The sequence below is a fragment of the Nerophis ophidion genome, linkage group LG07 (assembly GCF_033978795.1).
Source record: "Nerophis ophidion isolate RoL-2023_Sa linkage group LG07, RoL_Noph_v1.0, whole genome shotgun sequence".
Classification (NCBI taxonomy): Eukaryota; Metazoa; Chordata; class Actinopteri; order Syngnathiformes; family Syngnathidae; genus Nerophis; species Nerophis ophidion.
In genome coordinates, this window is record NC_084617.1 from 78,349,688 (window position 1) to 78,369,731 (window position 20,044).

The window sequence follows — 20,044 nt, forward strand, 5'->3', positions numbered from 1 at the left end:
AGTTACACCAGCCGTGCATGCGCTTATACGCACGTCAGTATGCTACATTAGCTTCATAACGGCAGCCGGACATAACAGTGAACTCTTCCCACACACACAAAAAAGCTGGAGATGGCAGTGGGAGCATTTCCAGTACTTACAAAATGACCAGGGAGTCATTGAGGATGATGGCTCACTCATTTGCAAAACCTGCCAAAAGAAACTTGTGGCGAAAGGATCTAAGGCGCCCAATATGCTGAGGTGGGTAGAGTACCCAAAACTTGTAGTCAAAGAAGAGTACCGCTCTGTTGGAAAAATATGACTCAAGTAAAATCATCAAATGAATTACTTAAGTAACAGGAAAAAGGTATTCTGTGTAAAAACTACTCAAGTATTAAGTAAGTCGTAAGTAAATTCTGATTTATTTAGTAGTTATTTTTCAATGGTTCTTGGACGACAGTTGTTTTGTGTGTGTGCGTGTGCGTGTGCGTGTGCGTGTGTGTGTGTGTGTGTGTGTGTGTGTGTGTGTGTGCGTGCGTGCGTGCGTGCATGCGTGTTTGTGTGTGCGTGCGTGCGTGTGTGTGTGTTTGTGTGTGCATGCGTGTGTGTGTGTGTGTGTGTGCGTGCGTGCGTGTGTGTGTGTGTGTGTGTGTGTGTGTGTGCGTGCGTGCGTGCGTGCGTGCGTGCGTGCGTGAAATTCATTTCCAATTTACGTCAACATGCTTTCTCTAGTTGGAAGTAGAATGCCTGTGAGCTGAAAGGTGAACATTTCTACTGACATAAACAGTCAGTACATTTCTATGTAGTAAATTTGTCTGAATTGGCAAATAAGTCGGTGTCTTCTACTTTCCCAGCTCCACATGAAGTTTAAGTTTCCATGCTCTTATCTCTTAGGTGACTGACCATACCAGGTGTGCCTCTCTGTACTGGGGGATGATGGTGCTCATTTCTACTTGTTAGCTATGTTAGATGTAAATACAGTAGAAGACGACAATGCTAATGCTAGTAACTCAACAGATAAGGACACTTTTCTGCTGCTTTAGGTTGTGGTTGGAAATGTTTTAATGTGTTTAAATAATCAATCCAAAAATACATTTTTCTACCGCTTTTTCCCTTTGGAATACTTGTGGTTATTAGGATCATATATAAGCACCCCATATTTGTTACCACTACCGCACCTTAAGTTGGAGTCTTTAATCTCGTTATATGCAAATATAATGACAATAAAGTCCATTCTATTCTAATCTATTCTATTCTATCATCAGAGACATACATAGTCAACTGTTTTAGGTGGTTTCTGTTCAGCAGTTCTCTCAAGCAGCCGGTGCCACGTACGTCACGTCACTAAAGTTTCTTCTTTGGGAACATTAAGTATTTTGGGTCTCTACTTTATCAAATATTTTAAAAGTACTGACCTATTTCCGCTTCCTATAGCTGTACTTTGTGCTTGTTTGACTGGTGAAATGGAATCATTACTGCTGACATTGTATTGTCCAAACAGAGTCATGTGACAGTGCCTGACATAAGAATATGTCTTTGCAAGCCTCAATTGATCATTATACAAACCCTGTTTCCATATGAGTTGGGAAATTGTGTTAGATGTAAATATAAACAGAATACAATGATTTGCAAATCCTATTCAAGCCATATTCAGTTGAATATGCTACAAAGACAACATATTTGATGTTCAAACTGATGAACATTTTTTTTTGTGCAAATAATCTTTAACTTTAGAATTTGATGCCAGCAACACGTCACAAAGAAGTTGGGAAAGCTGGCAATAAATACTGAAAAAGTTGAGGAATGCTCATCAAACACTTATTTGGAACATCCCACAGGTGTGCAGGCTAATTGGGAACAGGTGGGTGCCATGATTGGGTATAAAAACAGCTTCCCAAAAAATGCTCAGTCTTTCCCAAGAAAGGATGGGGCGAGGTACACCCCTTTGCCCACAACTGCGTGAGCAAATAGTCAAACAGTTTAAGAACAACCTTTCTCAAAGTGCAATTGCAAGAAATTTAGGGATTTCAACATCTACGCTCCATAATATCATCAAAAGGTTCAGAGAATCTGGAGAAATCACTCCACGTAAGCGGCATGGCCGGAAACCAACATTGAAGGACCGTGACCTTCCATCCCTCAGACGGCACTGTATGAAAAACCGACATCAATCTCTAAAGGATATCACCACATGGGCTCAGGAACACTTCAGAAAACCACTGTCACTAAATACAGTATGCCGCTACATCTGTGAGTGCAAGTTAAAGGCCTACTGAAATGAGATGTTCTTATTTAAACGGGGATAGCAGGTCCATTCTATGTGTCATACTTCATCATTTCGCGATATTGCCATATTTTTGCTGAAAGGATTTAGTAGAGAACATCGACGATAAAGTTCGCAACTTTTGGTCGCTAATAAAAAAGCCTTGCCTGTACCGGAAGTAGCAGACGATGAGCGTGTGACATCACGGGTTGTAGGACTCTTCACATCCTTACGTTGTTTACAATTATAGCTTCAAGCAGCAAGAGCCATTCAGACCGAGAAAGCGACAATTTTCCCATTAATTTGAGCGAGGATGAAAGATTTGTGGATAAGGAAAGTTAGAGTGAAGCACAAAAAAAAAAAGAGGCGGCTCCAGGCAGCGGCAGTGGGACCGTTTCAGATGTAATTAGACACATTTACTAGGATAATTCTGGAAGATCCCTTATCTGCTTATTGTTTTAATAGTGTTTTAGTGAGATTGTAAAGTCATACCTGAAAGTCGGATGGCTGCGGTGAACGCCAGTGTCTCTCATAGAAGCCATTGGAGGAGCCAAGATCACAACTGCCTTTTTGAGCTGCAGGAGGAAGTCCCATAATCCACTGAAGTAAGAGCGGTAAGAGCCGACTTAATACCACAATTTTCCCATCCAAAAACTCGCTGTTTGACGTAGAGAAACATGTTCGCTTGACCGCTCTGTGTTAAAGCTTCACAACAAACAAACACCGGCTGTGTCTCGGTGCTAAAGGCAGCTGCAATCCACCACTTTCCACCAACAGCATTCTTCTTTGACGTCTTCTTTAGTAATTGAACAAATTGCAAAAGATTCAGCAACACAGATGTCTAGAATACTGTGTAATTATGTGATGAAAAGAGACGACTTTTAGCCGTGAGTGGTGCTGGGCTAATATGTCCGCTACAAACCGGGACGTCACGCGCACGTGTCATCATACGCGTCATCATTCCGCGACGTTTTCAACAAGAAAGTCCGCGGGAAATTTAAAATTGTAATTTAGTAAACTAAAGCGGCTGTATTGGCATTTGTTGCAATGTTAATATTTCATCATTGATATATAAACTATCAGACTGCGTGGTCGCTAGTAGTGGCTTTCAGTAGGCCTTTAAAACTCTACTATGCAAAGCGAAAGCCATTTATCAACAACATCCCGAAATGCCACCGGCTTCTCTGGGCCCGAGATCATCTAAGATGGACTGATGCAAAGTGGAAAAGTGTTCTGTGGTCTGACGAGTCCACATTTCAAGTTTATTTTGGAAATATTCGACATCATGTCATCCGGACCAAATGGGAAGCGAACCATTCAGACTAATATTGACGCAAAGTTGAAAAGCCAGCATGTGTGATGGTATGGGGGTGCATTAGTGCCCAAGACATGGGTAACTTACACATCTGTGAAGGCACCATTAATGCTGAATGGTACATACAGCTTTTGGAACAACATGTGCTGCCATCTAAGCGCCGTCTTTTTCTTGAACGCCCCTGCTTATTTCAGCAAGACAATACCAAGCCACATTCAGCACGAGGCTTCATAAAAAAAGAGTGCGGGTACTTTCCCGGCCCGCCTGCAGTCCAGACCTGTCTCCCATGGAAAATGTGTGGCGCATTATGAAGCGTAAAACAGGACAGCGGAGACCCCGGACTGTTGAAGGACTGAAGCTCTACATAAAACAAGAATGGGAAAGAATTCCACTTTCAAAGCTTCAACAATTAGTTTCCTCAGTTCCCAAACCTTTATTGAGTGTTGTTAAAAGAAAAGGTGATGTAACACAGTGGTGAACATGCCCTTTCCCAACTACTTTGGCATGTGTTGCAGCCATGAAATTCCGAGTTAATTATTATTTGCAAAATAAAATAAAGTTTATGAGTTTGAACATCAAATATCTTGTCTTTGTAGCATATTCAACTGAATATGGCTTGAAAAGGATTTGCAAATCATTGTATTCTGTTTATATTTACATCAAACACAATTTCCCAACTATTATGGAAACGCGCTTTGTAAATAGTTGTGATGTAATTAAATGTAAGGATCGCAAATGAAATTAGTGTGAGTTGCGCTCATGAAATGTTTTACTGCACATAACCATCACCAACTCTTCCCAAACAACACACATGCCAAATGGTTTTCTTTGTCAAGATATAGATGGATGCTGTTTTTTTTTACTGTCGGCAGAGATAATGAATAACATTATAGAGGTGGGCCAAAGAAAAGGCAAAGTAAATACATAGACACAGTGGGGTGTGGGGACCCCTAGAGGTCGTTGTGAGGTGTCCCCAGCTCAATGACAGAGTTAATAGTTCCATAACAGACCCTTATTGGGTCAATTTGTAAACTTTCACTTACATTCATCTTGATATTATACATCGATAAAAATGCCGTTAAATGTGGCTTTAATGTAGCAGACTACTTTTGCCGTGCAGCTTGCTACAATTCTCCGGGGATATCTTCCCCTTCAGCATATCGGGATCTTTCCTGCTGGTTGTTTGGCAGCCATGCTTTACTGAAGACAAGTTGGCACCGTGCACTGGCTTCACTGTATGTTGCAGCAGCCAATCAGGAGGCTCCTTTTGTGGGCTCTGCTCTCTGTAAATCCTGTGCTTGGATCTGGAGGGGATGACCGCCACAAAGACAAATATTTTTGTCTTCCTGGGTTTTATTTACTAAAATAATGATCAGGCAGAGACAGCAAGCAGACGTCCAATTCTTTCAGAAATGATTACTGTTATGATGCTTATATGATTTTGTTTAAAGAATATAACTTAGCATGGAGTCTTTTCAGTGTAAACAAACAGCAACAAGGGCTTCATTTAAGATTGCTGCTTCCTGTCTGTGTTGAATGCACTCTACACATTTTAAGGGAATATAACAAGTGTAAAGCACTAACATAACACCACAAACTTGTAGAATAACAGCACTATACAATGGGATCTAATTCTGTGCATTCCAGTTATTATTAACGCAGCATGACATTGACGGATGACAATTGATGACAATAACACTTGAGTTTATTACATTAGCAACATTTTCTCCTGGGGTATTACAAAATTAACCTTAGTCTTATATTAATATAATTATGAATTAATTACTGTATTTATTATTGATAATACTTTTTTGTATGTATTACTTTGCACTGTCATTTGATTACTGGTATTTCTGAAAGTAATAGACAACATCTCAAAATCTCCAGGGAGTGTCTGTATTTTATACATTTTAAGGCGTGAAATGATCAATGAATGATAACCTTGATAATTGTGAAAGCGTAATTATTACTCAGTACTGTCAAAATCTATAATTGTTGCTTCCCCTTATAACAAGTAGTGTTGTGTTGATATTCAAGACTTGTTTTCAACATGCTCCAAAACAGTTTTTTTTCAGATGAGTGGATTGGGCCTGGACATGAATTACAGTGGGGCAAAAAGTATTTAGTCAGCCAGCAATTGTGCAAGTTCTCCCACTTCAAATGATGACAGAGGTCTGTCATGTTCATCATAGGTACACTTCAACTGTGAGAGACAGAATGGGGGAAAAAAATCCAGGAATTCACATTGTAGGAATTTTAAAGAATTTATTTGTAAATTATGGTGAAAAATAAGTATTTGGTCAACCATTCAAAGCTCTCACTGATGGAAGGAGGTTTTGGCTCCAAATCTCACGATACATGGCCCCATTCATTCTTTCCTTAACACGGATCAATCGTCCTGTCCCCTTAGCAGAAAAACAGCCCCAAAGCATGATGTTTCCACCCCCATGCTTCACAGTAGGAATGGTGTTCTTGGGATGCAACTCAGTATTCTTCTTCCTCCAAACACCAGGAGTTGAGTTTATACCAAAAAGGATACATGGATGATACAGCAGAGGATTGGGAGAATGTCATGTGGTCAGATGAAACCAAAATAGAACTTTTTGGTATAAACTCTTTTCCACATTCTGTCTCTCCCAGTTGAAGTGTACCTCTGATGAAAATGACAGACCTCTGTCATCATTTGAAGTGGGAGAACTTGCACAATTGCTGGCTGACTAAATACTTTTTTGCCCCACTGTATGAGCCAGGCCCTCTCATCAGTGACTCTACAATGAACTGATTCTGGATTAATAAATGGGAAAATATTCAGCAAAGAGGCTATTTTAGCATATTTTCTTAATTCTTCTGCCAAAATAGTAGGTTGTAGAATAAACATGTGTTTGTGGAAAATGATTGTGTATGATGGGGTGAAATCTGCCAAACTGATGAATAATTTGGTAATTCCCAGATTTATTCAAGTTGATGCCAGAGCTAAATATAACCTAGTGAACTTCCCTTTTGGCACTTGAGCATCACTCACTAGTTCCCATGATGTCATTGATGGCAGCAGAGCAGTGCTTCACTTGCACATGTGCAAACAATCTGACCAGATGTTAAATACAAAATCTGCTTTTTTGCTGTATTTTTCTGTCAATATTTTGGGATATTTCAAACTGTTTCACTCTTCATTGGCTTATCCTTTATGCTGAATAGCTCCATCTTTATTAAAGAGTGGTGTGTGTGCTTCTGCTGACCAGCTTGTTCTGCAGTCTAGTCTAACAGCTGGCTGGCTATGTGGCATCTTTGTGCCGCCTGCTCACGTCCTGCAGTAGCAAATCTGAGGAGACTCCTTGGTGCTCTCGGCTTCAACACCAAACATTTGTTCGTGCTTTTTTCAGGTCTGAGCCCACACAAGTACAGAGCGCCATGCGCCTGTGTGACACTGAGCATGAAAACACGCACAGCTGACTTTTATTTCCTCCACCAAAACAGCATTTACAGCTCCTGTGGTGTGATGTATGTGATTTGTGTCCATATCAACAAAGCTCCGGCTCCCGATTACCTTCCAGTGTGTACACTGCAGGCATCAAAGTAGTGTAGTTACTTGCACCCTCTGCTGGTTGCTGACAAGGAGTGAAGTTGCTTAAGGTTCCATTACTTCTCATACACAACATTAACTAGTTCAGGGGCCTTCCAAAGGGGAACTGTGGTCCAGATACTTTACTACAATGACCATTTTCAAAATGCAATTTGTGGAGGACACAGCTTTCTGACAGCTTTTTCTGTATTGAACGAATGCACACAGAAAACCAAAAAGCTCCTCTCAGAGCAGCCTTTTGCTTATTTGTGTCTAAAGCAGACAGGAGTCCAAAGAAACAAGTTCAGACTAAACAGGAACACGAAGCCAACCAAGAAAAAAACACTTTAACGTTATTAATTTTTTCATTTATTTGATCTAATATATTTTTGTGCATGTTTAGGAAGGCAGCAACTCAGAATGCTCACATTGAGATGACATGACAATACATGCACAAACATATACCAAGTATATAAAAAACAATACACTTTTGGATACTTTGTTTAAAGCGCTTAACTTTATCACATGGTAGAGTGAAAAAGTCACCATCCACCATTAGCTATGCTGTGTTAGCATTATTTTAAAGGCCAGGGCCCCCTGACACCCCTTCTCAACTGTCTATGCCACGTCAAGGCTTGGTTAGCCCAGAATTTTTGACTAATGAATGAGGAAAAAACTGAAATTTGAGATTTTGATCGGGCCCTCACTGACTTGGGACTATTGCACAATGATGTGCGTCCCAAGGTCACCAGCCTTGACCTCACTATAGACAGCCATTTTAAACTTGACAAACAAGTCAATGGCCTTTTAAAATCTTGTTTTTATCATCTTCGCCTTTTAGCAAAGGTAAAACCGTTTTTATCTTTTAACCTTTCTGAAGAAGTGGTGCATACTTTTATTTCAAGTGGCCTGGACTACTGCAATGCACTTTATGCTGGCATTAACCAAACATCTCTCTCCTGGTTGCAGTTAGTCCAGGATGCGGCAGCAGGACTTTTAACAGGGGCCAGGAAACGCCAACATATAATCCCAATTCTTGAGAGTCTGCATTGGCTCCCTGTTCATTTTAGAATTGATTTTAAAGCATTGCTGTTTGCTTTTAAATCTTTACATGGACTGGCACCCTTTATATCTCAGACCTCATCCAAACTTACAACCCTGCCTGCGTTCTGAGGTCCGAGAGCCAGCTCCAGCTCGAGGTGCCCAAGACCAGGTTTAAAACCAGGGGAGACCGGGCCTTCTCTGTGGTCGGCCCTAAGCTCCGGAACACTCTGCCCCTCCATGTTAGAACTGCTCCCACAGTGGACTCTTTTAAGTCTCGTTTTAAGAGCCACTTTTATTCTTTGGCTTTTAACACTACCTGAGTTGTGTGGTCCTCTGTGTGCTCTGTGTTTTCTAAAATTTTGATTTGTATTTATTGTTTTAATTGGTTTTACCCTTTAAAATCGTTTTTAATCATAATTATTTTATATTGTTTTTATATTGGTTTTATTTTTTATTCAGTCATTGGTGGAGCTAAGGATTAATATTTGAATATTGTTGTGCAGCACTTTGGACACATTTATGTTGTTTAAATGTGCTGGATTGGATTGTATTTTAAAGACCACATAGCTTCAACCTCACTTAGCCAGTTTTAACCATGGATAAATTGAAAGAAATGCTGTAGTGTTTTTGTTGTATATTTTACCAACTGTTAGTTAGTTAGCAGGCTATTTCCTGGATCGATAAGGATGCCAGACAGACAGGGGATGGCATTAAGTGGGTGGGATTGTTTCATTTGATGATTCAATCTGTAATGATCATTTATTGTATTTGTTCTTTTATTAGATCCTCACTAAAATTGTATATTTTCTTCCTTTTTTCATAAGCCCATTTTTGACAAAGTTAAGTGGGAATAATAGATTTTGTATTTTAGTTTAATCCTACTAATTGTCTGTTTTATTTGATCAAAACATGTGTTAGTCATGTCAGTTTAGTGTGAGAATCAACCACAATAATATTATTGGAATACTTCACTGAATCAGTCAGTTGATGAATCAGTCCTGAAACAGGCTGCATGTGGGAACTGTGGCGTGCTGCAATTTTGTTAGGTACAGCTTTTCTATCAGCCGTTGAGCTGGCACATTGGTATTTATCGTGCCGATGATTCAGTAGGAGCTGAATCATCAAGGCTTGTGCATGCATGAGGCTCCTGACTGCTGTGTTGTTCTTGGGAGGCTGCGCCACTTGGTTTTCAGTTTGCCTGATTTCTGCAGGACAATTCTCCGGGCGTGCTTCAACTTGACATGGCAGCAGTGCACAGGACATGGGAGCCTTGGGAGCCTGATGGTTTTCTTGTTCATTTGTATTAAACAACACATATTGTCAAGATCCTTCAACTTTGTCTTCTGGCTTTTTAAATGGCTGGAAAATCCTCCAACTTGTCATCCGTTTTATACGTAGAAATGGAGAAGGTATTCATTTCTGCAAACAGTGCTCCGCTGTTGCCATGACAGCGCCTGTGGGAGCAGGGCCGCTGTTGTCACAGGTTGTTTGTGCAGCTCTTGTATTTTGCAAGTGCTCCTCCAAAAGACGTCCACAGATGTGTCAGTGAGGATTCAGAGCCGTGGTCATTTCAGAATCTAGGGTGCAGAAACACAACTCTGCGTTTGCAAAAGCATTCCAAATCAATGTTTGTTGGGGCCCTTGGCCAGAGAGGTCTTTAGAAATGATCATTTCTCTGCAGTCTAGCAAAGTGTAGTGGTGTCCATGTGCCACAAAGGTCTGAGTGATGACCCTCCTTCTTGTGTCTCCTGCAGACTGCAGGTGACGCCCCCAGCACGCCCAAATACAGCAGAGACCTCTTCTTCCCTGCCTCCCTACCAACGCCGGTCTTGATCAGCCACGCCACGTGCCAACCACTGTCCACCCAAGACGGCCAAGCCAAAGTGGTGTTTGAGCCCCTGAGCAAGTTGTCAAGACCTCAAACGTCGGGCTTCCACGATCAGTCTGTGCACAGGAGAGCAGTTTGCCATCCTGCGTCAGCAGTAGCAGCAGCAGCGGCAGCAGCGGCCATGTCCTTCCTACAACACACAGGTAGAGGCACCTCACTTCTTTAAGACGGCTGTCAGCCACCATGTCCTTCCTACAACACACAGGTAGAGGCACCTCACTTCTTTAAGACGGCTGTCAGCCACCATGTCCTTCCTGCAACACACAGGTAGAGGCACCTCACTTCTTTAAGAGGGCTGTCAGCCACCATGTCCTTCCTACAACACACAGGTAGAGGCACCTCACTTCTTTAAGACGGCTGTCAGCCACCATGTCCTTCCTACAACACACAGGTAGAGGCACCTCACTTCTTTAAGACGGCTGTCAGCCACCATGTCCTTCCTACAACACACAGGTAGAGGCACCTCACTTCTTTAAGACGGCTGTCAGCCACCATGTCCTTCCTACAACACACAGGTAGAGGCACCTCACTTCTTTAAGACGGCTGTCAGCCACCATGTCCTTCCTACAACACACAGGTAGAGGCACCTCACTTCTTTAAGACGGCTGTCAGCCACCATGTCCTTCCCTCAACACACAGGTAGAGGCACCTCACTTCTTTAAGACAGCTGTCAGCCACCATGTCCTTCCTACAACACACAGGTAGAGGCACCTCACTTCTTTAAGACGGCTGTCAGCCGCCATGTCCTTCCTACAACACACAGGTAGAGGCACCTCACTTCTTTAAGACGGCTGTCAGCCGCCATGTCCTTCCTACAACACACAGGTAGAGGCACCTCACTTCTTTAAGACGGCTGTCAGCCACCATGTCCTTCCTACAACACACAGGTAGAGGCACCTCACTTCTTTAAGACGGCTGTCAGCCGCCATGTCCTTCCTACAACACACAGGTAGAGGCACCTCACTTCTTTAAGACGGCTGTCAGCCACCATGTCCTTCCTACAACACACAGGTAGAGGCACCTCACTTCTTTAAGACGGCTGTCAGCCACCATGTCCTTCCTACAACACACAGGTAGAGGCACCTCACTTCTTTAAGACGGCTGTCAGCCACCATGTCCTTCCTACAACACACAGGTAGAGGCACCTCACTTCTTTAAGACGGCTGTCAGCCACCATGTCCTTCCTACAACACACAGGTAGAGGCACCTCACTTCTTTAAGACGGCTGTCAGCCACCATGTCCTTCCTACAACACACAGGTAGAGGCACCTCACTTCTTTAAGACGGCTGTCAGCCGCCATGTCCTTCCTACAACACACAGGTAGAGGCACCTCACTTCTTTAAGAGGGCTGTCAGCCGCCATGTCCTTCCTACAACACACAGGTAGAGGCACCTCACTTCTTTAAGACGGCTGTCAGCCACCATGTCCTTCCTACAACACACAGGTAGAGGCACCTCACTTCTTTAAGACAGCTGTCAGCCACCATGTCCTTCCTACAACACACAGGTAGAGGCACCTCACTTCTTTAAGACGGCTGTCAGCCACCATGTCCTTCCTACAACACACAGGTAGAGGCACCTCACTTCATTAAGACGGCTGTCAGCCACCATGTCCTTCCTACAACACACAGGTAGAGGCACCTCACTTCTTTAAGACAGCTGTCAGCCACCATGTCCTTCCTACAACACACAGGTAGAGGCACCTCACTTCTTTAAGACGGCTGTCAGCCACCATGTCCTTCCTACAACACACAGGTAGAGGCACCTCACTTCTTTAAGACGGCTGTCAGCCGCCATGTCCTTCCTACAACACACAGGTAGAGGCACCTCACTTCTTTAAGACGGCTGTCAGCCGCCATGTCCTTCCTACAACACACAGGTAGAGGCACCTCACTTCTTTAAGACGGCTGTCAGCCGCCATGTCCTTCCTACAACACACAGGTAGAGGCACCTCACTTCTTTAAGAGGGCTGTCAGCCACCATGTCCTTCCTACAACACACAGGTAGAGGCACCTCACTTCTTTAAGACGGCTGTCAGCCACCATGTCCTTCCTACAACACACAGGTAGAGGCACCTCACTTCTTTAAGACGGCTGTCAGCCACCATGTCCTTCCTACAACACACAGGTAGAGGCACCTCACTTCTTTAAGACGGCTGTCAGCCACCATGTCCTTCCTACAACACACAGGTAGAGGCACCTCACTTCTTTAAGACGGCTGTCAGCCGCCATGTCCTTCCTACAACACACAGGTAGAGGCACCTCACTTCTTTAAGAGGGCTGTCAGCCACCATGTCCTTCCTACAACACACAGGTAGAGGCACCTCACTTCTTTAAGACGGCTGTCAGCCACCATGTCCTTCCTACAACACACAGGTAGAGGCACCTCACTTCTTTAAGACGGCTGTCAGCCACCATGTCCTTCCTACAACACACAGGTAGAGGCACCTCACTTCTTTAAGACAGCTGTCAGCCACCATGTCCTTCCTACAACACACAGGTAGAGGCACCTCACTTCTTTAAGACGGCTGTCAGCCACCATGTCCTTCCTACAACACACAGGTAGAGGCACCTCACTTCTTTAAGACGGCTGTCAGCCACCATGTCCTTCCTACAACACACAGGTAGAGGCACCTCACTTCTTTAAGACGGCTGTCAGCCGCCATGTCCTTCCTACAACACACAGGTAGAGGCACCTCACTTCTTTAAGAGGGCTGTCAGCCACCATGTCCTTCCTACAACACACAGGTAGAGGCACCTCACTTCTTTAAGACGGCTGTCAGCCACCATGTCCTTCCTACAACACACAGGTAGAGGCACCTCACTTCTTTAAGACGGCTGTCAGCCACCATGTCCTTCCTGCAACACACAGGTAGAGGCACCTCACTTCATTAAGACGGCTGTCAGCCACCATGTCCTTCCTACAACACACAGGTAGAGGCACCTCACTTCTTTAAGACGGCTGTCAGCCACCATGTCCTTCCTACAACACACAGGTAGAGGCACCTCACTTCTTTAAGACGGCTGTCAGCCACCATGTCCTTCCTACAACACACAGGTAGAGGCACCTCACTTCTTTAAGACGGCTGTCAGCCACCATGTCCTTCCTACAACACACAGGTAGAGGCACCTCACTTCTTTAAGACGGCTGTCAGCCACCATGTCCTTCCTACAACACACAGGTAGAGGCACCTCACTTCTTTAAGAGGGCTGTCAGCCGCCATGTCCTTCCTACAACACACAGGTAGAGGCACCTCACTTCTTTAAGACGGCTGTCAGCCACCATGTCCTTCCTACAACACACAGGTAGAGGCACCTCACTTCTTTAAGACGGCTGTCAGCCACCATGTCCTTCCTACAACACACAGGTAGAGGCACCTCACTTCTTTAAGACGGCTGTCAGCCACCATGTCCTTCCTGCAACACACAGGTAGAGGCACCTCACTTCTTTAAGCTGCACTTCAAATTTGTCATTTTGGCCTGTTTCCTTTCTCTTGAAGCAAGGCCTCAAAGCCTTAGCTTTGATTCTCTCTTGTTGTAAGTGATGTGACCAGGAGAGGGCGCCCTTGCACTTGCACACAGCTGTGACGTGACAACCTGACAACACTATAGTTCATTTTAGCAGGTTTTTTTAGTGGTTTGTTATTGGTAAATTCTCTTTTTAATGTTTTCATCAAAACTTTGCATTGTTGGTGTTAGCACACCTGTGAGGATAGGCGGTATAGAAAATGGATGGATGGAATACTTACTGATCAATAATGCCACTAGATGGTGTTGAATAGCATCAATTTGGTGCTTTTTCCACTGTGCTATATATGATACAACAATGTACGACAAGACTAACAGATTTTAGCTGAGAGCGAATTAAATAATATAAAAAATCACAATCAATCCGATACTGATACTACCCTTGGTATCAATCAGCCCACTCCTGCTATAAAAAAAAACATTTGAATTGGCTTTTAACATAAGTAAAGTCAACAGATTGGAAAAATGTGTAGCAGCTCTACCTGTGGCCTCCCAATTTGAAAAGTGCTGGCATACAGTACTGTACTCTATCTGCATATAATATGGAAGCAGCCCTCATGGCATACAGTACAGTACAGTACAGTAACCTCATCTGCATATAATATGGAAGCAGCACACATGGCATACAGTACAGTACAGTACCTCATCTGCATACAATATGGAAGCAGCACACATGGCATACAGTACAGTACAGTACCTCATCTGCATACAATATGGAAGCAGCACACATGGAATACAGTACTGTACTCTATCTGCATATAATATGGAAGCAGCACTCAATGCTAATCTGCCAATTGAATGAGCCAAAAGTCTTGTGTCATTATTTTACACACTTAAGTCATGAATACGTCATTTAAATGAAGTTAAAAGAATGTCAATCATTGCGGCATCATTACTAGGGTTGTGCTTATGATTCAATTTGACTACCATTGGATTATTTAACAATTGTTGATAGATCTTTTTTCCATTCAGGATTTCTTTTGAACATAGTGTATTACAAATTGAACTTGGATAATGCTCCAGCACATTTCCCAGAACAAAAAGCTGCTCTATATTACTCAGTGTAATACATAGTCGATAATTTAGATAATTTAGAAGAATTGTTTAACCAAAATAGTTATTTGAGATTTTGGTACTAGCAAACTTATCACAAAACAAGTGATTAATGACAACGTATTTATAACTTTGTAACGACAAAGTCGTTTACAAATGATTTAGGATGCACAATAATGGAAATTCAACCGATAAGCCATAATTTCCAGACCTTAACAACCAGTAAATTTACATACAATTTTGTAAGAAGGAAGCAATTGAACAGTTTAGACTTTTGCCCAAAATGTATACACGAACAAAAAAGATACACATTTGTTGAGGAGATAAGAATAATGTCAACTGGTATTTATTTTACAAATACCCTTTCTACTGTAATTCTGACCCATGCAAACAATTACAATCATTGCATGGAGCAAAATATTTTGGAATCGATTGATAGTTCAACATTTCAGTTATTTTATAAAGAGTTGTATAAGTTCATTAGAGAAGCGACCTGCCAGTAATGTGTGTGCGTAGAAGCACGAGAGAGACCACAGACTTGGGTTGAGTGAGCGAGGGCGATTCAGATCATTTGTGTTGCTTGTGTCAGCTTATGGCCGACAGTAGCCAGTATTTTTTATAAAGTTATTGTTGATGGACATCTCTTCATGATCCTCAGCATCCCAGCAGGCGACTAGACGGCCTAATGTAGATCATCCTTGCTAAAAAATGACTGGGCAATTGTTTTTTTGTTTTGTTCTGGCCAACATTCACAGACTACGATTGTTTGTGATTTCACTATAATAGAGAATAATATTTTTTAGATCCTTTAATATAAAAAATAACATTGACTGTCTTTCTTTGGGCACCTCACAATTCAATTACGGTTAAGGGGCTACAATTTGATTTGAAATCAATTACTGATATATTTTTTTTAAATTACATTTTATTATTGTATAATAGATTATTAATACGTGCATGTATATTATTAGTATACCCCACATTTTAATTAACTAAGCTAAATAACCGATTCAGGATTGTCCAAAGAAACAATAATTTTCCCCGCCCCTATTGTTGACCTTTTAGTTTTGCTAACTTTCATGCACCTTAATAAAAAAAGTCTGTCCTAAAATTGAGTTTAGTCAGATTATTAACATTTTCTAAACCTAATACAAGTTGGATGACCTTTGAAGTTGTTGAGTAAATGCAGACATGATTTCCCTGCACGTAACAATCTACTGTGTCAATATTTAACCTCAGCTTCAGAAACTATTCTCCAACAAACTTGAAAGTGTATCAGAGCTTTTCTTTGGAGGTTCACCTCAGCTGCTGGAGAGTTGCTTTTCCCAGTCTGGATCTTAAAAGGTTTTTGTCAAGTGTAAAATTGCCCTACAGTGTGTCAGTGGCTTTTGGAATACACATGGAAACATTGCATTGTGTTCCCTTCCATGTCTCCATGAGATTATTTCATTCAAACTATTGGAACTTGTCAGTCTCGGCATCTAGTATGTCTGATGGTGTGTTTCTGCTTTTAGAGGAACTAATATTGGCATCAAGCCGATGAAAAAGCAGACTGATGTGATGTAATAAATTATTGCAAATAAACAGAGATCTATTTGCTTTTTGACCCCACAGAGGAGCGTGAGGAGCCCACTGAGGGACTGTTGTACCGGCAGCAGGAATCACACCTTTGTCAACAGATGAAGCTGGCCACGGTTTCGCAGGTGCAGGAAACAGCGGCAGGCTGGTTCCGGGAAGAAACGGCCACATGTAGCAGCAGCAGCAGCACCACGCAGCATTGTGCAGGTCAGAATTGTATTGCAGTGAAACCTTTTAGCTGGAACACAGTCCTTTTACAGCTTGACCTGTGATTTGTTCATATTTACAACAATCAACTTGATGGCCATCGTCAAATCTTAATCGGCTGATACGGACATTTCTACATAACAATTGAACATTGTAAACTGTCACACTGGAGTGAACTCAAGTGAAGATCTGTATAGTTAAACAATACATAAAAGCTTAACTTAAGGAGGCATGATAGATGTGTACCGTTTAGGGAAGTAAAGGTGGGCTGATGAAGTGTAAAAAAAAAAAGAGTTTAACGGCTATACAACATCAACATCAGTTGTACTGTATAATGGATTGAAGTGTGAAAAAAGCGATTACTAAGGTTATTCTTACACAAAGCATGCTGGACTGAGTCACTCCCCCCATTGACCCCCATTGACCCCCGCCCGCCTGCTGCAGTCCTGCACATCACTGGGTGTACTTCCACTATCTAAGTGGATGTTTTCAATTCAATTGTGCAAGGCGGTGGTTCTCCTTGGTTACATGCATGTGTGAGTGCAGCACAACTGCTCCAATGGGAAGGTGGCTACATTACTGTCCTGCGGCACAAGCCCATGCTGCTGCGCCTCAGAGAAGACAACATGCAGTCGCTCCACTGGAGGTGTCAACCTTTGGCCAATTAACAAGTTCATGTGATTCCTGTGCTGACAATAGCTTTCAGAATCCAGTCTCCATTCAACACAATTGTTGATTCAAACCCAACCTTGCAATAGCCATCCATTTTCCTCCGCTTATTTGAAGTCGAGTCGCAAGAGCACCAGCAGCATCTTTTTAAATATGTATTCTTAAGAAAAGAGTGGTTAGAGTGTCCGCCCTGAGATCAGTAGGTTGTGAGGTCAATTCCCGGCCGAGTCATAGCAAAGACTATAAAAATGGGAGCCACTATCTCCCTGCTTGGTACTCAGCATCAAAGCTTGGAATTGGGGGTTAAATCACCAAAAATGATTCCCTGGCGTGGCCACCGCTGCTGCTCACTGCTCCCCTCACCTCCCAGGGGATGATGGGTCAAATGCAGAGGACAAATTTCACCACACCGTGTGTGTGTGTGTGTGTGTGTGTGTGTGTGTGTGTGTGTGTGTGTGTGTGTGTGTGTGTGTGTGTGTGTGTGTGCGTGCGTGCGTGCGTGCGTGCATATACGTGTGTGTTTGCGTGCGTGCGTGCGTGCGTGTGTGTGTGAGACAATCGTTAACTTTAACTCAATGCATGTGAATAATGAGAAAATATGATCAGCATAATCTTGTATAAATGCAGATGAAGTCAGGGAATTCATTTTGAACGTACATGCTACTTTATCTTGGCGGGGGTCCTCACTGGGTTATCCGTATGTGGATGCAAGTTGTATTTTTTCAGGGCTCGTCATTACACAATCACACACATTTGTGGCTGGGCACACAAAAAGCTAAAAGCCAAAGAAAAAGCAGAGCAATATTATTCTAATCTGAAGTCCCGCGGGATTTTTTTGTTTCTTTTCAAGCCTGACATGCCTGATGATGGCTACATCTTTATGAAATGTACAACTTGAATGGAGAGTTGTGTTCCGTTTTGATCAATCAATCAATCAATGTTTACTTATATGATGCTGGCGTTCTCACACACCGTGCAAGGATGAGAAATGTGCTGTGTGTTTTCTCTGCAGACCAGCAGCAGTATGCCAGCGGCGATCAGTCAAAGCTTCCAGACCCCAATCGTGTCCGCTCCAGAGTCCCACCCAACATGCCAAAGCTCTTCATCCCCGCCACGCTCACCAAGTTCCCGCCAGAGATCACAGTGACTCCGCCCACGCCCACACTGCTCTCTCCCAAAGGCAGCATCTCCGAGGAAACCAAACAAAAACTCAAGGTAGCGTTGCATCCCTGCCATAAACACACCAACTAGACTACAACATCCCTGTCATAAACACACCAACTAGACTACAACATCCCTGTCATAAACACACCAACTAGACTACAACATCCCTGTCATAAACACACCAACTAGACTACAACATCCCTGTCATAAACACACCAACTAGACTACAACATCCCTGTCATAAACACACCAACTAGACTACAACATCCCTGTCATAAACACACCAACTAGACTACAACATCCCTGTCATAAACACACCAACTAGACTACAACATCCCTGTCATAAACACACCAACTAGACTACAACATCCCTGTCATAAACACACCAACTAGACTACAACATCCCTGCCATAAACACACCAACTAGACTACAACATCCCTGTCATAAACACACCAACTAGACTACAACATCCCTGCCATAAACACACCAACTAGACTACAACATCCCTGTCATAAACACACCAACTAGACTACAACATCCCTGTCATAAACACACCAACTAGACTACAACATCCCTGTCATAAACACACCAACTAGACTACAACATCCCTGTCATAAACACACCAACTAGACTACAACATCCCTGTCATAAACACACCAACTAGACTACAACATCCCTGTCATAAACACACCAACTAGACTACAACATCCCTGTCATAAACACACCAACTAGACTACAACATCCCTGTCATAAACACACCAACTAGACTACAACATCCCTGTCATAAACACACCAACTAGACTACAACATCCCTGTCATAAACACACCAACTAGACTACAACATCCCTGTCATAAACACACCAACTAGACTACAACATCCCTGCCATAAACACACCAACTAGACTACAACATCCCTGTCATAAACACACCAACTAGACTACAACATCCCTGTCATAAACACACCAACTAGACTACAACATCCCTGCCATAAACACACCAACTAGACTACAACATCCCTGCCATAAACACACCAACTAGACTACAACATCCCTGCCATAAACACACCAACTAGACTACAACATCCCTGCCATAAACACACCAACTAGACTACAACATCCCTGTCATAAACACACCAACTAGACTACAACATCCCTGCCATAAACACACCAACTAGACTACAACATCCCTGCCATAAACACACCAACTAGACTACAACATCCCTGCCATAAACACACCAACTAGACTACAACATCCCTGTCATAAACACACCAACTAGACTACAACATCCCTGCCATAAACACACCAACTAGACTACAACATCCCTGTCATAAACACACCAACTAGACTACAACATCCCTGTCATAAACACACCAACTAGACTACAACATCCCTGCCATAAACACACCAACTAGACTACAACATCCCTGCCATAAACACACCAACTAGACTACAACATCCCTGTCATAAACACACCAACTAGACTACAACATCCCTGTCATAAACACACCAACTAGACTACAACATCCCTGTCATAAACACACCAACTAGACTACAACATCCCTGTCATAAACACACCAACTAGACTACAACATCCCTGTCATAAACACACCAACTAGACTACAACATCCCTGTCATAAACACACCAACTAGACTACAACATCCCTGTCATAAACACACCAACTAGACTACAACATCCCTGCCATAAACACACCAACTAGACTACAACATCCCTGTCATAAACACACCAACTAGACTACAACATCCCTGTCATAAACACACCAACTAGACTACAACATC

General features: G+C 42.7%; 1 protein-coding gene across 3 annotated transcripts in view; it reads left to right on the plus strand.

Moving 5' to 3' along the window:
• The window catches only part of LOC133556865 (calcineurin-binding protein cabin-1-like), a 40,121-nt gene that overhangs the window by 15,486 nt on the left and 4,591 nt on the right, over window positions 1-20,044 (plus strand). For all 3 annotated transcript variants that reach the window (XM_061907193.1, XM_061907194.1, XM_061907192.1), the window contains 3 exons: window positions 9,915-10,191; window positions 16,243-16,413; window positions 18,095-18,297. In XM_061907193.1, the coding sequence (XP_061763177.1) occupies window positions 9,915-10,191; window positions 16,243-16,413; window positions 18,095-18,297 (651 nt within the window). The remainder of the gene's footprint in view (window positions 1-9,914; window positions 10,192-16,242; window positions 16,414-18,094; window positions 18,298-20,044) is intronic.